This window comes from Prionailurus viverrinus, chromosome D1 (genome assembly GCF_022837055.1).
Source record: "Prionailurus viverrinus isolate Anna chromosome D1, UM_Priviv_1.0, whole genome shotgun sequence".
Classification (NCBI taxonomy): domain Eukaryota; kingdom Metazoa; phylum Chordata; class Mammalia; order Carnivora; family Felidae; genus Prionailurus; species Prionailurus viverrinus.
In genome coordinates this window covers 89,501,462-89,520,019 of record NC_062570.1, presented here as the reverse complement: position 1 = coordinate 89,520,019, position 18,558 = coordinate 89,501,462, and the positions used below count along the sequence as shown (strand labels likewise).

Genomic DNA, 18,558 nt, shown 5'->3' with positions numbered 1-18,558 from the left:
CAGGCAATGGGGGCTGTGACCAAAATGAAGAATGCAGCCCCCATTAAGCAGAAGCCACTTCTCAACGCCAGTTGATTGTGGCCATGTGGGAACACAGGCCCAGGGTTTCCGGATCTGAATTTTGCTCAGAAATCAGTAATATGGATTTCTCTGAGCAATCTCCTGATTTTTATGTTGGCAGTGAATTCCATTTTCTAACACTTGCAGGTATGACGCACCGTACCTTTTTGAGACTGTAGGCTCAGGTTCAGGCTACACGTTCTGGGCATTAAGTGATCTCCGCTCTAAGAAGGGAGTCCCATCACTGGAGCAATATGGAATGCTTTCTCTGCCTCTCCCTCCTACATCATAGAGGCATTCCTGGGAATATAAGCACTGGGGATTTCTAAGGCCGCTTGAAGTTTCAAAAAGTGCATTGCTCTCCATATGCCATGTTGCGAAAGCTCTCTCAGGTTGATTTCTTAAGTTAAGGTGGGGTTTTGGAGTTCCCCATTGTGGAAACTGCTCCTAGTATGTAGCCCAAAAGCATACAGAAGATCCTTGAAATCATCTGCCACATGGTCTATGGGCAGTCTTAAAGCAGACAAACCAGAAATTTGGTTAATATTAGCAACCCTGCCAAATTGGCACAAAGGGAAATTTACTCATATTTACTTCTCAAGTATTTTAGAAATGCTATATGAATGGAATGGAGATTCTTTTCTTGCCTGGAGGCAGGCAAGCAGGTTGCTTGAAAGGTAATTGGGACGGTTAAGGGAAGAAAAGCATGTCAGATGCATGATCACATTGCGTGGGGACTGTTTCATAGGGATGAGACTGTGTTTGAGAAGAAATGATTAAAAAGAGACCAGGGAGGCTGACGGAGCGATTGGTGCCCAAGGGCAGTAATTAAAGGTCGAATTCCTCAGGGGACTCCCTCTGCGTCCTTACGCAAGCAGGATTCACCCTTGTGCCATAATCCATTTGAGAAAAATATGTTACCTGATAGAATCTTTCCAGGAATTGTCTGATACCCTGCTCAGTGCTCGGACACTGGTGTTATAGCTGGTGTTGACATTTCTGCTCTCCATTGCTGTCCAATGTGAGTTAGAGAATAGAAATGCCTTTGGAGTGGACATTAAGTGTTTATTTAGTTAGAAAGTATATAGTTGGAGATCGGGGGAACTTTGTTTTATCTCTGAATCTATATAGTTTCTAGTATTTTTTCACCATAACTTTCAGCACACTTGGGTTCCTGAAGATGAAACATAGCATCTAAATTCATTTCACACATAAGGCTTTGTTTCTAGTAAGTTCTACATTCTGGGTATAATACAAATGGGAAACTGAATGGTCTTGTTGAATTGCACAAGCTTTAGGGAATGGAAGAGACAGCACAACACCGGAAAGCAATAACCCCTGGGTACTGGTCATAAAATCTAGGTGCAATGTTTATTTTGCCCAGGCCTGCCCAGCTCCCACAGTTTGAGAAAGAAATGAACAAGATCACAGGAGAGCCAGTGGCGATGTCAAATTTATTTATATACGGGATGAAATACTTCTCAAGGGAAGACATGTCTAACGCATGCATTTTCTATTACGAGTTTTCTCTTGGTGATTCCTCTGGGTACCGTCCATAGCAGGCTCCACCTCACTGCATTTTTAATTCAGTGAAACATGAAAAGATTTGGTTCTAAAATGGAATACTCCACACTTTTAACAGCTCCTCCCCCCACCCCCTTTTATTTCTTCTTTTAGTCCTTGAAGAAAGAAACTGCTCGGACCCTGGGGGCCCAGTCAATGGGTACAAGAAGATAACAGGTGGCCCTGGGCTTATCAACGGGCACTATGCGAAAATCGGCACTGTCGTGTCCTTCTTTTGTAATAACTCCTACGTTCTTAGTGGCAACGAGAAGAGAACTTGCCAGCAGAATGGAGAGTGGTCGGGGAAACAGCCAATCTGCATAAAAGGTAACCTACAAGTATTTGCGAGAGAGCCACAGAAGGAGACGGAGCTGCGGACTTTTTGGTAGTTCCCATACATGGGTGTTTGTGAGCCCCTGAAGAAAGAAAATGCCTTTGCCTCTTAGGTTCTCCCGGGAACCATCCATAACTCCCAGGTGGGAAGCCATCTCTGAAAACATTTGCTCCTTTTCTGGACCTCCAGAGGACCTGCTTATCCTAATCACAGCTTCTTGCTGTGATCAAGATAGTTATCAGAGCAGTTTAGGAAAGATGACAGGACTGATTTAGATATGCAGACCCAAGAACAAAATTGAGGCAACCAGTGTGCTTCCATATAGCTGTGTTTATCTACTGTCTATGAAATACAAAGTTAACACAGGAAACAAAACAAAATAGACACACCGTCCTGCCGGCCTATGTGGCAGTAAGTTTAAGATGTTAACATAGTGGGGACACCTGGGTGGCTCAGTCAGTTAAGCGTCCAGCTCTTGATTTCGGCTCAGGTCATGATCTCATGGTTTGTGAGTTCGAGCCCCTCATTGGGCTCTGTGCTGGCAGCGCGGATCCTGCTTGGGATTCTGTCTTTCTCTCCCTCTCTCTGCCCCTCCCCTGCTGGCGCTGTCTCTGTCTCTCTTTAAGTAAATAAACATTAAAAAAAGATGCTAACATGGTGAAAGACATCTTAACAAGATGTCAAGTCCTTGAGCATTCAAGGCAGAGTTAGAGGAAACAGATGAGCAATGTATGTTCAGAGGAGGGAACGATCAATATTGCTTGAAATGGGGATAGCTGCACACCACAAGTCAGAGGAGAGCCAATCTGGGGAGCTGGGAAGGGTTGGCAGAGATAAAGAGCAATCGGGACGATAGTGCCATCATGAGACAAAGGAAAACAAGGAAGTATAGGCAGGAGGGAATGGATCATGCTAAACTCAAAGTGGGGCCAACTGGGAATCTGGGAGGAAGATGGAAAAGGTTGGTTTGGGACCAGAAAAAAATGGAACCTTGTACAGAGAAGCCTGAAACTTCCCCCTTGCACTGGGGGTGGGTAGTTTCTTACTGAACCAGGTCAACAGCCCCTGTATTTCAGGGGCAGGTCACAATCATCTGGCTGTTTCCTAGGAAGAAAAGCATGTCCTTGGCCTAGATTATCCAGATAATTGCCTTAATCCTCCACTTTCCCTTCTGGGTGTTTGTCAACAACCCAACTCCTGGGAAAAGAAATAAAAGAGAATTGGTTTGTGAAAGGAATAAATCACTTTAGACTTTAGCCAGAAGCGACCTTCGTCCCCACCAGCACAGACTCTGATTCTTGATTTCATTAAGTATGGACACGGTGTTACATATGTCCTTGGAGATTTTTGTCAACTCTTCTCTTACGAATTAATAACAACCAAAGTTCTCTAGTTTGCTAATTAGACGAATGTTGGCTGCCTGATTGGGAAAGCGGAACGAGAAAGATTGCTTTTCACTTGTGAAGAAAGAGACACTTCAGCAAAATTACGCTGGGCTTTGAGGTGTCCTTAAATGGTCATCAGGAGCCTCAATTTCAGAGAAAGGACATGAGGGAGTCAGCTACCCAAGACTTCCCCATGGTGGACACTGACATCTGGTCCTAAAGGAGAACCTTGTAGTTCCCTGCGTGGGGCTTTAAGTTAGAACCTTCATTTTGACCTTGGCTCCATTTTCCATCAAGGTCACTAATGCTGTCGTGTGAACAGAGAGTGCCAGTGTGTTGACTGCCAGGGTTCCACATCACCTAGGTAGAGCGGCTTTTCAGAGGTGCGTGCTCTACGTGGCTTCTTCGGAGGGGCTTGTCAATTTAGATGGAAGGCGGTGAGCTCTTTCGCTAGGGAGCTGTCCAAGCTTGGCCGGCATGCCTCCCCTCAGAGACCCCTGGGGGTGTCCAGAAAGGGCGGTCGGGGATGAATCTGAACGGAATGATGGGAGCAGGTAATATGGGAAGAGATTATGCAGTGTTGTCTCCTTCGTTCTAGCCTGCCGAGAACCAAAGATCTCAGACCTGGTGAGACGCAAAGTTCTTCCAATGCAGGTTCAGTCAAGGTGAGGTGGAGACACCCGAGCTCTGCTTTAAAGGCAAATGCATGCTTTCCCCTCCCGCCCCTTTTCTCGCCTTGCGTTTGGCCAAAGACACTCTGGGGTTTCTTAGGGACACTCAGAGCTGACTGCTCATGAAAGAACAGGGCCTATTAGAGGGAGGCTGATGAGCCAGCTGCCTTTGGCCAAGAGGTAGCAACAGCTGGAACGTGTACACGGTTCACTGGATCGTGGGAAAGCAGGTGGTTGATGGGAAGTAAGGCTTGAAGATGATCCGTGAGGGACTGGATTTTAATACTCGAGTCTTCGTGAAATTGCTCCGTGTTTATTAGGGTACCTTCTACAGGGATGGCCCTCCTGCCAGACTCAGGAAGATGTTTTCTGTAGTAATCAACCAGAGGAGGCACGCCGGTGGCACCCAGGAACTAGAGACAAACGATCAGTCCCGATGAGGGACGCGGGCCCTCAGATGTGCCCGCCCAGCCTTCCTCCAGGGAAGACAGATGTGGAGGCCACCGGTGGGGATGGAATCGGCCCATTTCTACTACGTCTCGCCTCATTTTGCAGGAAACACCGTTTCATCTCATCTCCTGCCATTCTTCTCCTCACCCTCCGCTCCAGCCACACGGGCTGCCTGGCTTGTCCTCTCTACCCCTCCACGCACGGTGCCGCTTCAGAGCCTCACAGCTCTGTCTGGACCCTGCTTCCACTGGATTTCAGTGAGGCTTCATGCCTCCCTTCCTTCACCTCTCTCTCAGCTTTTTAACCTGGCAGAGAGACCTTGCCTGGCTGTGCTTTTGAAAATAGCAACCCCCCCCAAAATGACAACCATGTTGTGGTACCATTTAATGTTTTCTCTTTTTACACCTTATATAAAATTAAGCCACAGTCAACCGGATAAATAAGTAAATAAGCAAATAAAACAAAGGTAGTAATGTCACTACCACCCAGACCGCAGAGCCGACTTCTCTACTCTCTGGCATTTGCTGTGATTCCGTCTTCGGCTTGGCTTCTATCCCCACCTGTCGTCTCGCATCCATTTTTTTATTTGTTCAAGTTCTATCTCCACCACCACCCCCCCCCCCCCACCCAGCCCACGAAAATAAGTAAATACAGGTTACAAGCGCAGGAACATTTTGTGTCTTGTTCATGCTCGAGTTCTCCTGCCAAGAACAATGCTTGCCACACAGGGGGCACGCAAGAAAACATAACCACCCCGAACGTGGACTGAATGAATGGGACTGACAAACAATGGCTCGAGACCGGCTTCTGTCTCTCTTTAGGGCTGTATTTAGTATTCTTGGGCAAGCTCCTACGCTTGCTAAGCCTTTAGTTGCCTCTTTTGAAAAATGAGGACGATCATAGTAACATGTGTCTCTGGGGATTGCTGAACAGATTAGACGCAGCCCCGATAGACAGCATTTATCGAATGCTATGTGCCCAGTTACTCTTCTGAGCGCTTCCCATGCATTAGCTCGTTTCCTCTTTGTTACGACCTCTGAGGTAGGGATTATCATTATTACCATTTTATTATAGATTTTATTACCAATTTTATTACGGATGGGTAAACCGAGGCTCAGAGAAATTAATTAACTTGCTCCAAGTCACATTGCAAAATGCGGATCCAGGATGCAAATCCAGGATCTTCACAGTCTTCAGGGTCTTCAGGGCTTGCTCCCTTATGCACTAAGCTCTAACTAAGTCCTACGTAAAGGCTTTAGCAGAACACTTGCCCGGATGAACACCTGTCACTGGTAGCTATTGCTTTTAGGATTGGTAACAGTGCATCCCAGTGACCAGAACTGGCCACAGCCAAGTGACCTGAAATATTCATAAAGCAGGATATTCCTCAGTCTCTCACCCTTCCTCCGGATATCTCCTATTTCTGTCTTTCCCTTTTCAGGCAAGGCATTCCCTTGGGAACAGTGGCTGTAGAAGACAAATTCTGCTCCCTTTCCTGATCTTTATGACCTACCTGGAGCTGGACTCTCCGCTAAGTGGGATAAACCTGTTCTTTCCAAGGAGACGTCTTGTAGAGCAGCCCCTGAGCTATTGAAAAAGACTATGGGGCTTTGCATTTTTAAAGCGATTATAATGGGAGGTTAGGTGACAAGGTGCCCGGTAGCTCATGTAGATGAAAAAGCAAGCCGAAAACTTGGTTTTAAGGATCTTTCTGGAAGATAGGCTGCTGGCAAGTGGATATACATATCTCCAGCAGCCTAGTCACCCAAGAACCCCCAAAGGCAGTGTAGTCTTTCAACAGATGGACCAAAAGATGAGCTTGTTGGCCAATTCAGAAGCTCCTTGAACTGCAGACCTTGTTCTAAACTGGGCTCAAGATTTGTTGAATGAAATCAGTGTGGGTGGAATATTTGTTCTGAGTGAAGTGCCGTGCAGACACATGACACAGATTTCTTCAGATGATATCAAATGGCCCAGTGGAGACACCAGGTTGGGAACCATAACTGCTCAGTGCTGCCTCGGGTACCAACTTAGCTTCCCGTGTACCCTTCTGTGTACTCTCACTCCCCTCTCTGGGCTTCCTCTCCCCATTCATTCAACAGAGATGAAAACATTGTTTCCTAAAAGAATTCTAACTTTGCAGTGATCGTTAGCACTGACGCACCATGAACGCAAGCTCTCCAATGTGTGTGTGTCTCCCCCAAGAACCCCTGGGTGGTCTCTGGGGGCTTTAGCTCCAAGTGCTCATTTGAAAGGCCTTTTCGCATTTACACACAGTACGCTGTGTTTCTGCCAATCATTGTGCCCTGAGAAAGCTCTATTCTCTGAGGTGTCCTAATTATATACGCTGATTGCTAAATCAAACTACTGTATCAACACAGTTTAGTTCAAGTCGATTCCTAATGTTACCCCATTATGATAATGTTTGGAGGAAAAAAGATGCCTGGATTTCTCTCATTCAAATGAACTTCCTTTCCTGTTTAATTTCACAGTTAATTTTTCTCTGTGTGCACGTATAACGTACCCTTGGATCGCAGCTATTACACCAGATACTATCCTTTGGTTAAAATCCTAGGCAGCCGGAGGCATGCCAGAAATGGAAATGGATGAACAGAATGAAGGTTGAGGTGTGCAAGAGAATTTGCTCAGTGGCAGAAGGGAAGTGTGTGTGTGTGTGCATGCGTGTGTGTGTGTGTGTATGTAAGTGAGAGAGAGAGAGAGAGAGAGAGAGGAAAGAGAGGGTGGGGGAGGTGAGCGGGAGGGATAGAGAGAATGAGATAGACTTTTCGTTTTCTGCTCTAACCAAATATCTACGTGGGGGGCTGGCATGGATACCATAGGGGCCACCATGACCGTCTCTCACCCTGTTTTCTCTGGGCCCGTGGGCCCCAATGCAGGGAGACGCCGTTACACCAGCTCTACTCAGCGTCCTTCAGCAAGCAGAAACTGCAGGGCGCCCCCACCAAGAAGCCAGCCCTTCCCTTTGGAGATCTGCCCCCCGGGTTCCAACACCTGCACACCCAGCTCCAGTACGAGTGTGTCTCACCCTTCTACCGTCGCCTGGGCAGCAGCCGCCGGACATGCCTCAGGACTGGGAAGTGGAGTGGACGTGCCCCGTCCTGCATCCCTAGTGAGTCAAGGCTTGTCCTGGGGCTGGAGCCCCTTACATCTTCCATGGTTACTTGTGAAAAGCCCTCAACCCTCTTGAAGACTTTTTGGGAAAGGTTTCTCATCCCATGGTCTTAGGTGAATTTTTTTGGAGGGCGCATACTTCCTTCTGAATAATTCTCTTATGTTTCCTTGGATAAAAGGGAGAGAACCGTCATTACACACAGGTGGGGAAAGGAGTTAATAATTCCAGAAGGCTTCTAATTATGTCATCTTGGATATCCCGTCTAAGCCCGTTTTCATGCTCATCATCCAGTGGTATTGAGTAAGTAATTGTTACTAATTAGGTGATGAGCTTTTAATTACCCATAAGGCTAAGATGATGATCACTGAAGTAGTATGTGGAAGTTTCTGGAATAGGGTCTTGCACATAGTAAACTACCTTCCCCATCCTCTTTGTCAAAGGAGAACAGTATGGCTTAATTCTTTGTGGTCAAGTTTATAATGATAGTCACTGATATTTTGAGTCTAACTGTTTACATACATGATCATCCAGCCTCCTCAAGAATTGGGTGAGACACGTGTGATTCCTGTATCCATTTTTTAGGCAAGAAGACTGAGGCTTTAAGAGATTAGGCAATTTGCCCAAAGTCCTATTGATAGTAAGTGCCTGGGATCCAAAGCCTTCAATCTTCACCCTAGACTTTATAGCCAGCCATGACAACAAGGTGGTTGGTAACTCTTTAGTGGGAAAGGAAAAACAGCTTAGATGCTTAGTGGTCATCACGCGCACAGTGCTTACCTTTCCAGGTTTGTGTTTTCTTGGCTGAGTAACACATTCCCCTTTGGATGGGATAGTCTGAGTTTATCTCACTGAGCCAATGCTTTCTCCATAGTCTGTGGGAAAACTGAGAACATCGCCGCTCCAAAGACCCAGGGGATGCGCTGGCCGTGGCAGGCGGCCATCTACAGGAGGGCCAGCGGGGTGCACGGTGGCAGCCTGCACAAGGACGCGTGGTTCCTGGTCTGCAGCGGCGCCCTGGTGAATGAGCGCACCGTGGTGGTGGCTGCCCACTGCGTAACTGACCTGGGGAGGGTCACCATGATCAAGACAGCAGACCTCAGAGTCGTCCTGGGGAAGTTCTACCGGGATGATGACCGAGAGGAGAAGACCATCCAGAGCTTGCGGGTGAGAGAGGGCTGTCCCCTGGAGACTAGGCCTCGGCTCAGCAAACTCCACACCAGGAGAGCAGCAGGTGTGCCTGTGCCGACACCTTGGCACTGTAGCACCCAGCCAGAGGATGGCATGTAGCAGGTGCCCAATATTTCACATAGACAGATACTAGAAAGGGACACCTAGAAAGACTAGGGAGTCTTTTCTCCCTTTGTTTTCAAAATAAGATTGTAACAACTATCATCTATCATGGAGATCATCAAAAGTTAATCACCCATTATGTTTAGGTCACTGTACTAGGTAGGCTTTGAGGACATAGAAAGATTTTATCCAAGGAACTCCTGATCAATTTATAATATACCTCTGTCTTTATTTGCCTCTTTCCCTCCCTTCCTCTCTTCCACCCACCTACCCACCTCCCTCTCTATCTATCCATCCATCCATCCATCCATCCATTTATCCATCTTATCCATCTATCCATTCGTTGTTGATCTCCCATAGTACGCCATTCACAGGGAATAGATACAGAACTGATACATAAGAGTAGATACATGAGGCATGGTTTTTGCCCTGAGGAGTCCACAGGCTACTGGAAGTGACGGACCAGTATGTTATGATTAGTTTGACACAAGAGAAGCCCCGAGGAAATGTGCCCAAAGGTAGTTGCAGTACGAGAACACGAACATAAAAATGTTAGAGCATATCACAGACGTAGGCTCCTAGAAGCTCCCATCAAAGTGAATGATCAGCAAGGATTGGGACAATCAGCAAAGACTGTGGAAAAGTCTTGTAGAGCATTCTGGGTGGAGCTCTGTCTTCTTACTGGCTTACAGATGAACGTGTATGGTGGGCCAGAGGTTGCAGACTGGTCGCCTTGAGGGGTTTGTGTTTGGATGGCGCTAACATACATTTTTTTTTTTAAGCCAGTTCTGTGCCAGCATTTAAAAATCAGGAGGTTCAGATGAAGGTCTGGAGTCGGTTCTCTGGCCAGGTTAGAATGCTGCCCCCTTTCGGCCGGGCAGTGGTCAGCCAGAGCAAAGTGGCCGCTACCCGCTTTAGATGGGTTGTGCCACACTGTTGTCGGCAGCCCCGTCTGCCGCCCCCACTTAGTTAACCCCACCTACCAGGCAGCAGTGGGCTTTTCACTTTGCAGCCCCCGAAAGAGAGCTGATGTTTCCCAGGACCCCTTAAGCAAAGCGTCTCCAAATAATTACGTGTGTCCCTAAGACATTTGCTCCGAATTTTATTTGGCCCCAGGGCTTGCCTGTTCTTGTTCGCTGTGCAGCTCGTGGCTCACCACTACTGTCCATGTCTTGCGTTTGTAGATTTCTGCAGTCATCCTGCATCCCAACTACGACCCCATCCTGCTGGACACGGACATCGCCATCCTGAAGCTCCTGGACAAGGCTCGTGTCAGCACCCGTGTCCAGCCCATCTGCCTCGCCGCCCCGCGGGACCTCAGCACCTCCTTCCAGGAGTCCCGCATCACCGTGGCCGGCTGGAACGTCCTGTCCGATGCCAGAAGCCCGGGCTTCAAGAACGACACGCTGCGCTCAGGGGTGGTCAGGGTGGTGGACTCGCTGCTGTGTGAGGAGCAGCACGAGGACCACGGCATCCCCGTGAGCATCACGGACAACATGTTCTGTGCCAGCCGGGACCCCGCTGCCCCTTCTGATATCTGCATGGCGGAGACGGGAGGCATCGCGGCTGTGTCCTTTCCGGGACGGGCGTCCCCCGAGCCACGCTGGCATCTGGTGGGGCTGGTCAGCTGGAGCTATGACAAAACATGCAGCCACGGCCTCTACACGGCATTCAGCAAGGTACTGCCTTTTAAAGACTGGATCGAGAGAAACATGAAATGAGCCTCAGCGCCACTGAGGTGCTTTTCGTGGGTCCATCTCTACGTGGGTTGCCTGAGGCAGTGTGGACCTGAAGTTTAATTCTGCCTGTGAATTCGGCTGGGCCAGGGCTTCTGACTTCAAGCTCGAAACTCAGTGGAGAGTGAGTAGAGCTCACTTTTTGGTAGACCGCTGCCTTCCTGGCTGCTGAGACCATTTGGAAGACACCACGGCTGCTCTGCAAGGACAGAGTCTCCTCCAAAAAGACTATGGGAATAGCAGAGAAGTGGTCCCCATTCCACCAGCCCAGTGGCTTTGCCCACCTGCCCTATGGTGGTGTGAATGTCATGGCCAGCCCTGGCGGAGACAGCACTGGCCAAGAAGTCTGGGTTTCATGAGGTCTCTTCCAAGACTCTAGCCAGACCACGTTCCAAAGAGCCGCCCGTGGGACAGCCCGGGACAGCGGAGCTTGGATGTGGCTCTGGCTTTTGTGTACATTGCCACCGTAAAGCGTGGTCCTTCTCTTTCTCAATCCCCTGTCCATATTTTAATAAAACGAGGGTTGGCTTCTGACCTACAGAACCGCTGTGCTATGGCTCTCATTGCTGCGTGCTGCTTCTGATGGCTTGAAGCCCCTTAAAATAGATCCTCAAGTCATAATTTCAAAACAATGCGTGTGGCAAAGCTGAAGCCATCTTTTCAACACCAGCCCCTGAAATTGCTGGGTTATGGGCTGGAGGAGGAACAACATGGGGGCCGTCAGAAAAGGCACAACCAGAGGAAAGTACCAGGGATTAGATGATTTCTAGTGTCCCCTCTGGTTCTCATGCTCCAGATCTAACCCAAAACTCTGCTTTGAACTTCTGTCCATCTTGATGACGTATTCTCATAGCATCTGAACTGGAATCACCTATTTACTCACACTAGATTGAGATGTGCCAAGACAGTGAAGCTCCACTGTTTTCCAGAAGTGATGTGATTTTCTTTTCAAACGCTACCTGGCTCTCACTGGATAGCGGCGGGAAAAAAAATATGAATTCAGTCCCTGAAGTGATCTTTTCAGTAACTTTCACTTTTGTGTGTGTTTGGGGGGGGGGGCTCACTCTTTTATTCTTTCTTCCCTGCTCTCCTGGCCAGTCTCCTCTCCTCCAAGAGGGTGCCGTGGAGGCTACCCTTCAAGTACTGGGGCACAATGAGACTCCGGAGTCCCTGCTGGCTCTTGGGTGTGTGTGGTGGGTCCTTCCCATCCCTGGCCATCCTGCCGACATTGACCTCGAGTGCCACAGCGGTAACCACTGAAACTTGTGCCATGTTCTCTCTGCTACCCTGGGGCCCAGCAGCCCTCCCTCCTGACATGGTACTCCTGAGTCGTGGGGGTGACTCCCTTTTGACCCTGGTTTGGATCACTCGGCCTCATTGCCACAGCGACGACCTTCTCTGGTAGCAGCCATCCTGCCAGACTCTCAGTGACCTCCCCTTCTACCCTTGGGGCCTTTGCGAGAATATCTTGGTCTTTTCTACACTTCATGAGGGCTGAGAGCCCAGGGTTGGTACAGGGACCTCCAGAAGATACTCATCTTCTATAGACCCAAATAGGAACATTACTCTTTCTCAACCTACTGGAGAGAACTTCGACCTTCAGCTCTTGGGCCCCAACACAGGAGGTTAGGATACGCTTGTCTCCCAACCTGCCTACTATCTCTGTGTCTTTACATAATTCCCTGAGCCAGGAGACAGTTTCTGGTACTTTATCATCTTGTCGGACTTTCCTGGGGCTTCCAGAATCCACACCCACCTCCTTTCTCATGGCTTAGTCGAAGAGCGATGTATTACTTATCAACTTCTGAGTGACAAGCATCTAATGTTTAGTGGTTAAAACAAGCAATAGTTATTGTCTCCTAGCCTCAGTGGGTCAGGAACTGGGGAGCTGAGCCTGGCATGATGCCGTAATCATCTAAGACCTTAACTAGGGCTGCGGCATCGGGTTCGACAGATATTGTTACCAAATTGCTGCAAGGTTTTTTCGTTTTCTTTTTTCTTTTTTTTTTTCTAAGCCTAGAAAACTTGGATTTTGAGAGGTATAATGGGAGTCTGAGCAAAGAAATCTACATTCAACTTCCTGCCTCTCAACTTCTTTTCTAAGTGACCCGGGGCAAGTCACCTAACATAGCTGCCTCAGTTTCCCAACGGTTAGGTTGACATAATAAAATCCATCTTTTGTGATGACTGTGATGATTAAGTCAGATACCGTGTAAAGTGCTGAGCGTAGTACATGGCTTATAGCTCGGTGCCTGTAATACGAGGCGGAGGCTAGGCTGTCCAGCTGGGCACAGCTCCATAGAGCCTGCATCTGTGCCTCTGTGGGCATATCCCACATGGGTGCCCATGTGCATTACCTGTTCTCTCTGTCCTGACCCCCCCCCCCGCCCCACACCACTCCCCAGACCATCAGTTCCCTACTTTCTTGACATCCTTTGCGTCCTTGCCCCATCATTCAGACTTGGTTCACATTTATGTCATCTCAGCTATGACTCTGATCCCCTCAGAAGTTGAAACGGGCCTGAAATCCTGGCAGCCCTGCCTTGGCATACTTGGTTAATGGGCCCCATGCCCATTTCTCCACCACCCCCAAGATCTTCCCATCCCGGCATTGCCCTCGTGGGCTGCAAGCACTCTGCCATGCTGACCGAAATCTCTAGGTCTGGACAAGAGAGTCAGACACCAGCCTGTCCCTTGGCCACATCTGGCACCATAGGAATGCCATCCGTATCTTCATAACATGGCCTTCACATCCTAGCATGGGGCTGTGAGGATGAGAGATCTCTTTCTCAGCTGGGAATCTGGAGTGGCCCATCAGTCAGGGGTTTTGATCAGAGAATCAGAACTTCTAAGAGTCTTATAGAATAGGGGATAGTAATGAAAACATACAGTTGTGGGCACTGGCAGGGAGGTCTGTGGGAGGCTCTTGCCTTGGCATCTGGTGTTGAACCTGGAATCAACAGGGCTAGCAGTCGGGAAGGAAAGCTGGCTGGGAAGTTGGCCGAGCAAGGACAAGCTGAGACCCCCAAGGATGAAGGGAAGCCCATGTTTTCCCTTGCCGTCCCCAGCCGTCCTGACACCCTTAGCATGTAGCTGTACGCACACCTGATCCAGGACACTCAGAGAAGCTTGAAGAGGATTTCCAGCAGGTGGGCCTGGGTGCTGTCCCCCTCACCCCCCAGCAAGGTGAGCCGGTGGATCAGTGACCTTGAGTGTGAACTATCACAGTGACTGGTGTGCTACCAGCTTTCAGAGCAGGGAGGTACTGCTCCACTCCCCTCTTCAGATCCCATGGAAGTTCCTCTTGTGCCCACCCGCAATCACATAAGGAAGGGAATTTTGCATAGTTCCAGCTTCCCCTAGGTTGACCTGGAACAAAAGCCATTGCAAATTATGGGATACGAATGCTGGACAAATCCATTCAGGATGCATTCGGGGGGAGCCTGAGAAGACTCCTGCTTCACCCAAAACAGTTTGGTTCTGATTCGTTTTGTAGTAGTTCTTTTTGTCTTTTATGCACAGGCAACCCCCAGCTTGGAACGTTCTATTGGCGGGGCCTTGAGGAGCTGGCCTGGCACTCGCAGCTAGGCTATGGTGTTCTCTTGTTGAAGGTCAGTAATTTCACAGGATGCCAGTAGCAGTCAAGATCATTCTGTGACTGTGATGGAGCAAAACACCAAGACCCCATTATCTTGTCAATGAACAGACAAAAGCAGGGTCACCATACAAACCACAAAAACACCAATGACTCCCTCTCCAGCTCATGTGTGCGACTGGCTGCTTCTACCAATTGCTGTTTTAGCTTTGGCCAGTTTTCCTTTTAGGTAAGATTTATTGAGATCGCTATTACAGAATGACCTCCACTTACTGATAGTACCTGAGCTAGAATAAAGTCCCACTTCCTTGCAACCTCTCCCAGATAACCTAATAGAAGCCCAAATCCAGTAAGTTCTTTCTAATACTATCTAGGTGAGATACCCTACAGTTCCCCAGGATATACACTCTCTTTTATGTCAAAGAGCAGTTAAGTCCAACTTGCTTAGCTATTGGTGTATTTCTGGTGGTCCTTGGCTGGAGGTCACTGAAAAAAAAAATGTATATGCCCACATATGCTTCCATGTGTATAGTAAGAGTTTTGCCTAAATCATATAGAACTTACTTAGATTTTGTATATCATATGATAAAATGTATATGATATATAAAATGTAAGTAAAGTCTATATGATTTAGGCAAGCCTCTTGCCTTCCTTAGGAGTGGCCAGGCTTACACATCAAGAGGACCTTTTCAAGAGTAACTGAGTAGTGGACTCACACTGTATTCTCTCACATCCACTCCAACAGGAATTGAGATGACGGGGCAATCCAAGCAGGCTAGCATTTCCAGTTAACTTGACATTCACAGGGTAGTTAGCACTTCAACTGAGTCTTTGGAGTGGTGGATGGGAAGGAAGTAGGATATAAGAACTGGGCAAGTGCATAGGTTTAAGCATGGAGAGGGACGGCCTGGAGAAGGACCAATTATTGCCCAACATGAGCCCTTTATTGCAGTGACAGGTCAGGTTGGCCAGCCAAGGCAAGGCCAGTCCAGGCGAAGCCGGTTGGTGGTGGGTTTCAAATGCTGGGGTGAATAATTTGGCTTCTTATTGCCCATCGGCAAGTTTCAAACTCCTGTCGATGTTTCCAGGAGTGAAAGGGTTGAAGTGGAATTCTAGACAGGCCTCTCAGGCTGACTGTGCAGACAGAGGCAGTGGTTAGAAGACCCAGCCTGAGCTCAAATTCCATCTCTGTCAATTTGCACGCTGTGACCTTGAGTGTGACACTCGATCTCTATTCTGCAGTGGCCTCTTCTGTAAATGGGACTGGTGTGATGCGTATGTGAGTTCGGCATGGAAGACAGTGTCTGACCCATTGCACTTGGTCAATAATGGCCACTGTTATGGCTGTTGTTTAGCTGTTCTTGAGGAGGAGGAGATTGGACATCTGGGAACCAGTTATGGGAAACCTTACAAGGGGTGGAGAGGAGAAGAGAAGTCTTTCAATGCGGCTGAGGTCCCAGCATGTAGAAATAAGTTCAAAAATCTGCAGAGTGGGGTTGACAACAGGAAAGGGTGGGCAGAAATAAATAGGGGCCTGGGTTAGAAAAACCAAAAAGTCTGAGAGCAAGGAGCAATGGGATTGTGTAAGTGGAAGGTGTCTGGATAAATTTCTGAGACAAAGTGCTAGGCTTGCAGTGACTTTTTATACGTTTCCCATCTGCATGTGTGTGCACGCGTGTGTGTATGTGTGTGTGTTGGGATGGAGTGGGGTAGGGGGGCTATATATATTGAAAGGGACCAGGCTGAGCTGGCCAGTCGAAAATATAGAGCTATTTCACCCCCTCCTTTCCAGCATAACACACATTGTCCTCTGAAGTTATGCGTGTGGGGGCTGAATATGAATCTTTACAGTTCTTTGGGATTTCAGATTTTTTCTGCGGCCAGATTTGTCACCTACTCAAAACTTAATGGGCCTTCCACATTCACCTCCTATATCAGAACATCAGTCAATAAAATCTCTTCTATAGCTAATTCAATCAAGAGTTGTGAGTTCATGGATTTTCTACCTGCCTGTCATTCATTCATCAACAAAAATGAATAGAGTGCTTACTACGGGCAAAGGACCGAAACACTACAGGGGGGCGAAACAGGCTTGGTGCTTGCTCTTGGTCATATAATCCGAGAAATAAGAAATCATGGTAATTACTAGGAAGGAAGACACAGGGTGCTGTGAGACCCTCTAGCAAGGGTGGCTGATTTAATCTGGAGGGTGGGGTAAAAGCTTGCCTCCCCCCAGTTGGCTAGCAAATGGATCCCGGGCCGTGGGGAAGAGCATTCCAGATCGGGAGAAAAATATGTGCCAAGGTGTTGAGAAGCAGGGCTCCTGGCCTGTTTGAGACACTTCTAGAAACCAGTAAGTCTGCAGTGGGAAGCGTGAGGAGAACAGTGGTGCGGTGTGTGGCTAGGGATGGAGTCCCGTGGGCCATGACCACCTGGGGAGGTTGGAGGATGAGGTGAGTGGGCATGGCCGGGACCACCCTGCACATATCAAACCCTATGAATTCCTACCTGTGCCCTCGGAATTAGTGAGATCATCAACCCAATCAAGTGTAGCCCTTGGCTTTGACGTGGGGTTTTTCCATGGCACTTCTAACCTGGACAGGAAGACCTTGAGTGTCATTGCTCTGACACCATCCCATATTGTTTGGACAGTGAATGATCGTAGATGAAGACAGTGAAAAGAAGGCTGATGGCCAATGCAAGATGCAAAGAACTGAGACCCTTAGATCTCAGCTCTGGCCTGCCTTCTATTTTTCTCCTTCTTTAGGATCCTGTGAAAATGTTGAGTGAAACTGTTCGGATCCCCAGGGCTTGGGGGAAGTTTATCTTTTCAGGGCTGCTGGAAAGACGAGAACATTCTGGAGTGGTTTGGTAGCCATTTGTGGTTTCTCTCTGCTTTTCCTGGCAGCAGGACCTGCCTTCCCTGGCAGGGCTCTGCCCGGATGTGCCGTTGAGGCCCAGCATTTTAAGAAGAGCGTCTCAATGGCTGAGTTTTTCAGGGCTCGCTTCACATTTGTATTTCAATTCACCGAGTGTTTCTACAGAGGCTTGTAGTCTAGGTTTGATGGAGAGTTTTGTCAACAAAGGGAAAAAAAAAGTAGGTAAAATTAGCGAATAGCTTTCTCAGGTGAAGAATAATATTAGCGATTGAATTCTCAGAGAAGAAAAACAACAGTGCTCCGTTCCTGAATTTATGGTCTCTAGGAAAAGGTAATTCCAGACCAAAGAGAAAGAAAGGACGTTATTAATCCCTGTTTGCAAAGGGGAACAGGGTGTTGCAAATACAACATCCACGTGCTAATAAATGAAATCTTCAAGTGGACTGGAATGGTTCTACTTCACCTGTTATGCAAAGGCATAATTCAGCCTTCGATTTGAAGAAGAAAAGATCTCTGAATCTATAGTCTTCGGTTAGAAGAACCAAATTACCTGGTTGCTCTCTCTTAGTCTCTTAATAAGGAAAATAACTTTATAAGAAAAAGCACTTTTGGGATTTGATACAAAGCCTCCCTCGGAATAATCATGTAATATCATTAGGAGGTGAATACAGGAAATAGAACAAATCACGTCGCTGGATTTTCTGAGGTCACGAGAGCCTGACTTGGGCTCCTAATTCACTCCTTTAGCCAAATCATTTAGCATTTAACCACCACGAGCCGGTGTCAAGCAGAGAAATCATCTCAAATATAAACAGTGTTCACCCTTTGCCCATCAGAAGGATGTCACTAGGGAATATTGTAATGTGCCGGCAGAACACAGGGAAACACGCATAACAGGCATTCTTTGCCAGGATTAGGAAAAATGGGGGTAGAAATGAAAACACCAGCAATCGCTCTCCAAAAAATATTTCCGCTTTACACAGGATCAAGCTACTAAAAAAGAGACAGACACTCTAATTCAGATTTTTATGGTTTTTACGGCGGGCGTAAAGAATTTGTGCCAACCCTGACATTTAGCCTCAAGCCATCTTGTAGTAGAAGATGCTGACATACAGGAATGATATACCAAGAACTCAGTTCATTTTTTTCCCCATTGTCTCCTTTCCTCTTTCATCTCTACTGAGTAAATGGGACGAAGTCACACTCTTTCCATTAGAATTCATCAGGAAATAAGTGTAGCTAGCAAACGTTTTAGTCTCCCTGAGCTCTCTGCTTAATGAGACGCTTTCTGCCTCAAGAATGGATTATATTTAGACCAAATTCTCAGTCTGAATTGAGATTTCTATGAAGTAACATCTCTTTCCCATCAGCGTAGAGAGTGAGTAAAAATAGAACTCTCTTCTCTCCTGCTAATGTGTGTTAACAAGGAGAGAGTGAACGAACTCAACGTGTATCTTACCGC

General features: G+C 47.7%; 1 protein-coding gene across 2 annotated transcripts in view; it reads left to right on the top strand.

The window, feature by feature from the left end:
* PAMR1 (peptidase domain containing associated with muscle regeneration 1) overlaps positions 1-11,162 on the top strand; it is a 159,471-nt gene extending 148,309 nt beyond the window's left edge. For both annotated transcript variants that reach the window (XM_047878822.1, XM_047878821.1), the window contains 5 exons: positions 1,738-1,950; positions 3,941-4,007; positions 7,361-7,593; positions 8,468-8,760; positions 10,071-11,162. In XM_047878822.1, coding sequence (XP_047734778.1) covers positions 1,738-1,950; positions 3,941-4,007; positions 7,361-7,593; positions 8,468-8,760; positions 10,071-10,607 — 1,343 coding nt within the window. In that variant the 3' untranslated portion in view covers positions 10,608-11,162. The remainder of the gene's footprint in view (positions 1-1,737; positions 1,951-3,940; positions 4,008-7,360; positions 7,594-8,467; positions 8,761-10,070) is intronic.
* The last annotated feature ends 7,396 nt before the right edge of the window (positions 11,163-18,558 follow it).